Below are 7,458 nucleotides of genomic sequence, written 5' to 3'. Positions count from 1 at the left end.
CCAAAGATGACAAAGCCAGTCAGACTTGGCCCCAGCTGTCCAAGACTTTCCTAATGCAATAAAGCTATCTTTCTTGAGCCAAGTATTGGACGAGTAATTATTGTCCTTCCTTTTTTAAGTAGTTTGATGGAGGAAGATTTCTAGAGCTGTTGCTTAACTGCACTAAACCTTATCCTTTTTTTAATTCTACTCCTTCTAATCCAATAAACTTTATCCCATGTTTTAATTCTATTCCTTTTAATGCAATAAACCTTATCCAATGTTTTAATTCTATTCCTTCTAATGCAATAAACCTTATCCAATGTTTTAATTATATTCCTCCTTTTCCTGATGCAATAACCTACCTTAAATGAACCATTTTTAAACTGATTTAGCCCGAGGAAATTTAAAAAAATTGTGATGCACCTATTGAAGTATTCATTAGGACTTTTTTTTTTTTGGTCGATAAAATATTCATTAGGATTTGACATGTGACTATATTGTACGTTAAGCTAAATATGGCAATCTTGGCCTCTTTTTTAATTTAGGTGTGCTATGAAATTATGAATGACCAATAGCAAGAATTCATGCCCGCCAATTGCACCTGTTCAATGCACACGAAAGATATCACAGAGGCAAAAATAAACAAACAAATAAATAAAATGCTGTTGATCTCGCCTCAATCTCATCCATCCAATTTTTCACTGACCACTCACCATTACCCCAAATATCAATACCCCTTAAACAAATTAAGTATGAAAATAAAGAAAATGGCAAAAAAGATGTTATGAAAATCTCTGTCCTATCCTTTTCATTTGGTCTGTAATTAATGATCTTACCAATAAATAAAATTGCCAAAAAAATCTCTTTATAGAGCTGTTGCTTAACTGCACTAAACCTTATCCCATTTTTTTTTTAATTCTATTCCTTCTAATGCAATAAACCTTATCCAATGTTTTAATTTTATTCCTCCTTTCCTGATGCAACAAACCTACCTTAAATGATTTAGCCGGAGGAAATTTAAAAAATTGTGATGGACCTATTGAAGTATTCATTAGCAATTTTTTTTGGTCGATAGAGTATTCATTAAGATTTGACATGTGACTTTAATTTACTTTAAGCTAAATGGCAATCTTGGCCTCTCTTTTAATTTAGACGTGCCATGAAATTATGAATGACCTACTCCTTACCTTACCAAAAAAAAAAAAAAATTATGAATGACCCATAGCAAGAATTCATGCCTGCCAATTGCACCTGTTCCACGCACACGAAAGATATCACAGAGGCAAAAATAAACAAACAAACAAATAAAATGCTGCTGATCTCGCCTCAATCTCATCCATCCAATTTTTCACCGACCACTCACCATTACCCCAAATATCAATACCCCTTAAACAAATTAAGTATGACAATAAAGAAAATGCCAAAAAATAGATGTTATGAAAATCTCTATCCTATCCTCTTCATTTGGTCTGTAATTAATGATCTTACCAATAAATAAAAAAATTCCAAAAAAGAGATTGTGTTTTTAAACTCTTGTTTGCCTCTTTCGACGACCAAACCTCGAGAATCTCTCCTTAGTGTTTTGGGGTTGGTGATTCGTTACGCTCTGTTTTGCAATTGTCACTTCATGTACTAAAAGCTTTTGATCTTCATTCGTTCTGCGATTCGGTTTTTCTTTCTTCAATCCGTACCAATTTTATGATAGTTTTTTGTTTTGGCAGCGGTAAAATTTTTGTGAATCGACTTGTTATTTTTTTAACGCACTTTTTTGGGACGTTCCAGCTTCGGTAAAAAATGTCGAACTACATCATGCATCAATCTCGTTCACTGACTGTACACACCGTCACTCCTGATGCAGTTGCAGGTGAATCCACCCACTTGGCAATCGATCTCAACCGTCCAGATCTGCACGATCCGATGGAAGATCAGGCTCCGGATTCGTCCGTCTCTGACTGCGAGAGCATCGTCTCTGCCGGCAGGTCCGGCACTGCACTGTCGCTGTTCGTCGAGAGCGGGTTGATGAAACTCAGAGAGGGAGACGAGGTCCACCGCTATATCAAGGAGAGATTCATCTCACAGCTAGGTGCGGTTGCGGAGCAAGTTACCGTGGTGGCAATCCACCAGAATTGCTACTCCAGTTTCTCTGGCAAAGCACGGGCCGAAGCGTTTCAAGTTTACTCACAGGCAGTGCAGAAGAAAGGCGGCGGCGAAACCGCCAACGTGAGGCATGCATGGTATACGACCTCGAAGGAGGAGGTGGCCAAGATCTTGTCTCATGGCTTTGGCTACAGTGGGAAGCCTGAGAACAGTGGCTTGTATGGTTGTGGAGTTTATTTTGCTCCTGATTATTGTCCTCTCGAAAGGTACTGGAATTTCTTTCTTTTTCCTATAAAGATAACTTTTAGAAATTGCATAAGATAAGTTGATAGAGATATACCTTTTTAAGATATGATCGGTTATAGTGAGTATGATTTCACAAGCATGTGCATGTGAAAATACGTTGATTTAGCGAGTTAGTTGGCATGTTATTATAGTTCCCTTTTAAACTATGATTGGTTAAATCTAGTAGAACGAGTATATTCGCGAGCATGTTGTTAATTGACTCATGATAATATGTTGTGTATTTGATGAGATTGGCCTGAGATAGTTTGTTTGTAATGCTTTGCAGCGTTATGTCTGCCCCTATAGATGAAGATGGCCTACAACATCTGTTGCTTTGCCGGGTCATACTAGGGAAATCGGAGCTTGTTAGTCGTTGCTCGGAACAATATCATCCTAGTTCAGAACAGTACGATTCGGGCGTTGACGACTTGTCATCTCCAAGGAGATACATTGTTTGGAGCACCCACATGAACAGTCATGTGTTGCCGGAGTATGTTGTTAGCTTTAGAACTCCTCGTAGCTTGAGAGGTATTCAAATTTTCTTTCGCATTCCTGCTTTGATCATGTTTGTGTGTTTGACTTTGTCAATTCTATCAACTAGTCTAATGATTTGTGAAATCTATATGCAAAAGGGTTGTTAAGAACTCCGGAGAAGTCACAGCAACCGACTTCCCCTTGGATCTCGTTTCCAATTTTGATTTCGGAACTCTCGAAAATCTTCCGTCCATCTGACGTTAGTCTGATCTCCAAGTATTATGAGGACCGCAAGGTAAGTGCCGCATCAATATTGTCATCACTTAGTTCTCGTCTTTCAACCGATGTTTCCTCCTTACCTTCAATGTTAAAATATTTGAAAACACGATCATCATTTTCCAGGGGGGAAAGATTTCGAGGCATGTGCTGGTACAAAAAGTCAGGAAAATCGCAGGCGATTGGTTGCTGATTGACATCATCAATAGTTTCAGAAATAAGGTGTGGTTAAGATCTCTTTGATAGACAATAATTCGAAAAGCACATTTATGCCTTGATGTCAACTGTGGATAGAGAGAGCTTGGGTTGAATCAGATTTAAAGTTTATGATTGTTTCTATTGTATTGAGTTGATAGTGAATAATTTATTTCGTTTTACAGCAACTCGGGCGTGAAGCAGTTGATTATGGGACTATGATGGACTTGAATAAGACTGGGATGCGAGGCGTATAAATGAGAGCTGTTTTCTTTTTGATGGGTTCACAGCACACAGCGGGGCGAGCAAATGGTACACAAAATGTGGAGGAGGAGGCCCATCCGAATCGGACACTGACATAGCTGCGGACTCTTAGATAGGAAAAAGACTCTTTCAAAATTTGTATGATTTGAACGTTTGTGCTTGATTATAGTCATAAACTGCGGTCTTCTCTTGGTCCCTATGTCACATGACTATTTATTTTCAATGGAGTATCAAAACTCTTTTTTAGCTGAGAAGTTATGGGAATATTTATTTATCTGTGCAATTATATAGGATATAATTAAATTACCACCTAGTGACCTGTCACAACACAACCGATCCTGAAATTTCTCAAGCAAGCCTCGATAAAAATGGAGGAATAATGGTCTAGCTAGAAAGTTTTGGGAAAACCTTTTATCTCTAGCCACCTTTCTCTTCTTAAATTATGCATCTTCATTAGAAGTGGTCCATGGTTTATCCATTCAAATTTCCTCTATGGGCAAGTAGCTTAGTTATAGAGGTAGATGAGTTATGTTGGTATGTTAAGGACACGTGTTATGCATGACGTCTTGGGTCGTCATAGTTTCTTGGTGGAGATGATGCCTCGGTTGTTGAGATATCTCGTGAGTCGAGATGGGTCTTGCCTAGTGACAAGTAAGAGCTAGAAACTCACATGTCTATATCGATGAACTATTATGTGGTATTTACGCACCATAAAATAATATTCTATTTGTTTGCATTTGAGTAGATAATCTTATGCAATATTTGTCCATGGTCATCATCGGCATTTCATGATAGGAAAGATAATACATTTACTCAATTTGCCACACATAATTATTTTGTACTTGTCATGAACTCACGTTGTTATGTTGGTACTAGGTTGAGTGATAAGAAGATATACTACCTTAGATATCTCATTTATAGAGTTTTGGCTTACCTCTTAATTTTTTTAGACTTATAGGATGAATCCCCACGGCCATTGCCTTTTGAAGTTCCCCTAAATTTTGATTGTGAATAACAAGATGTGCTTGTGCCTAAACCAATAGTAATTTGTACTTCAGGTGCGTTCATTTCTCGCAAAATGAGTGATTTGAAAAATATTTTCCAAAAAATGATTGCTTATATCATTTAGAAAAATTAGTCAACGGAAATTATTTTCATCATCGATAATAATTTATGTCTAACTATTTTCGTGGGCCTATGAAAAATTTTCCATTTATTTATCTTTCTAAATGAATTTAACGATTATTTTTTGAAAAATATTTTTCAAATCACTTATTTTTCGTGAAACGAATGCATCCATGTAGCGTTATCATATGGATTGAAGTGGGGTTACAAGAGTCGATCCCCCATCTATTTGCCGCTTAATACTTTAATATCGGTGGTGAGTTAATTGGATTACTGAGGGGTTTCGATGCCCGCCCCCCGTTTTAATGGTGACAATGATGTGTTGTTGGGCGAGGTTGTCGAACTTGACTTTTCTACAGGTAAGTTTTTGGTGCAGGAGTGGTGTGAAGGTGTTGGGGGACCGACCTTTCTCGGGACTTGTTTTATATTCTTTGGTAGTTGTTGATCACCAATGTAAGGATTACATAGATAGAAAGTAAATAAATCATATGATGTTAATCTTGAAGGCGTCTATGTATTGACATTTTGTTGTGCTTCCACATGTTAATATTAAAAAAAATATATTTAAGTAAAGGACACGTGTTGTGCATAACGTTTTCAGGCGTCACAGCCTGTTTAGTATCGGAGCAGGTTTACCAATGGGGGGATAAGGTATGCTTAGAGGTTGAAGTAGTTGGGTGAATTGCGAGAGTGTAAAATACTAAACGCATGATTTTATGTCACGCCCCGAACCCCAACGAGCTCGCGCCATCCCCTGCTCCGGTCGAAATGATGTGACGTCCCAGGAACGTCGCCGACCCAACCCAAACATCAGAGCCACATGCGGAAGCGAATAACAAAACCCCGGACAAATAATGACGACAATGGGGTAGAACAACAGAACAATCCAGCAACCACATATTCATACAACACCAAATATACAAACATCATATTACAGACATAAATACAGACTAACATCCTCAGTCACCGTTTAAACAAAAGTTCAGGGGTTTGGTTATCTTAACTTCACTATCGGATAACCCAAGTTATACAACCCCTAAAACACCCTAGGGAAAAACCTAAGGGTCGCCCTCCTCCAGTCTGCTTCTGAATCTCTGGCTTGAATCTCTGGAACTCACCTGCAGCTCCACTGGGCACCAACAGTAGCTCCCCGGACTTCCAAAAAGAAAAGGCGCACTTCCCGGGTTTAGGGCCGGGGGTCTGAAAGTGGCGGTTATACAACCGTGAGACGAATCTCAATAAGTGTACAACCCCAAACCCCACGTAGGCACTCACGTACCGCTAGACGAAAACACACATAACACACAACGATCGGCCAAACTAACAATCACATGCGACCCTACCTGGAATCCATCACGCACGTTCCTGCACGTTAGACAATAACACAGCCAACACATCACAGCAAGGAATCACAGACGCGGACGTGCCTTAATTATAAGACAGAAACCACTTGGGTACGTCCCATACCGTGCCTAGCAGTTTCTACCCCATAATTAAGCATCACATCACGCGATACAAACACACTCGCACGCTACTCACACTATGCGTCACTTTCCACAATCCTCTCGCTTGTCTTGCCAAATCCCACTCATTCTCAACCTTTCCACCACTACCGCGCCCGCGTAAAACGCATCAGGCCAACGGTCTTCTGACCTCGTCAGGCATCGTCACCCCGTCGGGCCGGGCATCGTCACCTCGTCAGGGACGGCATCGTCCCGCGTAAACGTACACGCCTCAGGACGGAATCCTACACACACTTTCCTTCTACCGCGCCCGCGTAAAACGCATCAGGCCAACGGTCTTCTGACCACGTCAGGCATCGACACCTCGTCAGGCCGGGCATCGTCACCTCGTCAGGGACGGCATCGTCCCGCGTAACGTACACGCCTCAGGACGGACCTTTCCAACCAAACCACATTTCCATATCCTCGTTCCACTCAAACCACACTTACGCACGACCAGTACTCGCACGGCCAAACACAATTCCACATTGCATGCACATTTCACAATTCACATACACTTTGCAAATATACATTCTCACCACGCCAGCACACCACACTTTCATACACATATAACACGCGATCCCGAAGCACTATCACACATTCTTGGCACGCGAACATATTGTGCAATCGCACTGCCACACCATCATACCTCACGGCCACACACACGGCATAGCACCACATCACATTCGGCCCAAGCACAAACTAGAACAAGCCAATGACAGCAAACTACACAATTAATCCGATAAACCCAATCAAGCCAATACATTTCCAATTAATCACACCATTCAACCCCGATCGATCCTCAACATCACAGTCCTAACCGAGCCTCCTAAACCTCGAATTTCCCTCGCCAATCAGTCCACAATCATCTAAACAACCAGCCATTAAACACAATTCACACAACCACGCACAAATTTCAATTCAAGGCACAATCCCATCAATTAATCGCACAATTCAGCCGCGATCATTTCGCATCACCTCGGCCCCATCCAAGCCTACAAAACCATGCATTTTCAATCTCCCAAATCAGTCCATAACCTCCGAACAGCCAGCCCCGTTCTCAGCCTAAAACAGCCACGAAAACAGCCACAATTTCGCCTAAATCAAGTCCTAAACGAGCCTAGAAATACCCGAGGTCCTAAATGACATTTGGGGAAAACACTTACCCAAAAAGGCGAGACAGAACGGGGCTGGAACAGGCCGGGTCAGCGGCAGCAACGGGAGCAGCGTCGCCGGCAATGTACGACGGCGTGAACAG

General features: G+C 40.9%; 1 protein-coding gene across 1 annotated transcript; it reads left to right on the top strand.

Moving 5' to 3' along the window:
• The first annotated feature begins 1,632 nt into the window (after nucleotides 1–1,632).
• On the top strand, nucleotides 1,633–3,819 carry LOC115663468 (probable inactive poly [ADP-ribose] polymerase SRO5). The gene is made up of 5 exons (XM_030585470.2): nucleotides 1,633–2,345; nucleotides 2,651–2,892; nucleotides 2,997–3,133; nucleotides 3,241–3,336; nucleotides 3,495–3,819. The coding sequence occupies exons 1-5, from the start codon at nucleotides 1,777–1,779 to the stop codon at nucleotides 3,564–3,566; spliced, it is 1,116 nt and encodes a 371-aa protein (XP_030441330.1). The 5' UTR covers nucleotides 1,633–1,776; the 3' UTR covers nucleotides 3,567–3,819.
• The last annotated feature ends 3,639 nt before the right edge of the window (nucleotides 3,820–7,458 follow it).

This window comes from Syzygium oleosum, unplaced genomic scaffold (assembly GCF_021117445.2).
Source record: "Syzygium oleosum isolate NSW1041296 unplaced genomic scaffold, Sole_v2.1 Sole_v2.17, whole genome shotgun sequence".
Lineage (NCBI taxonomy): Eukaryota > Viridiplantae > Streptophyta > Magnoliopsida > Myrtales > Myrtaceae > Syzygium > Syzygium oleosum.
Note: the sequence above shows the minus strand (reverse complement) of the source record. Positions and strands in the feature narration are given on the sequence as shown.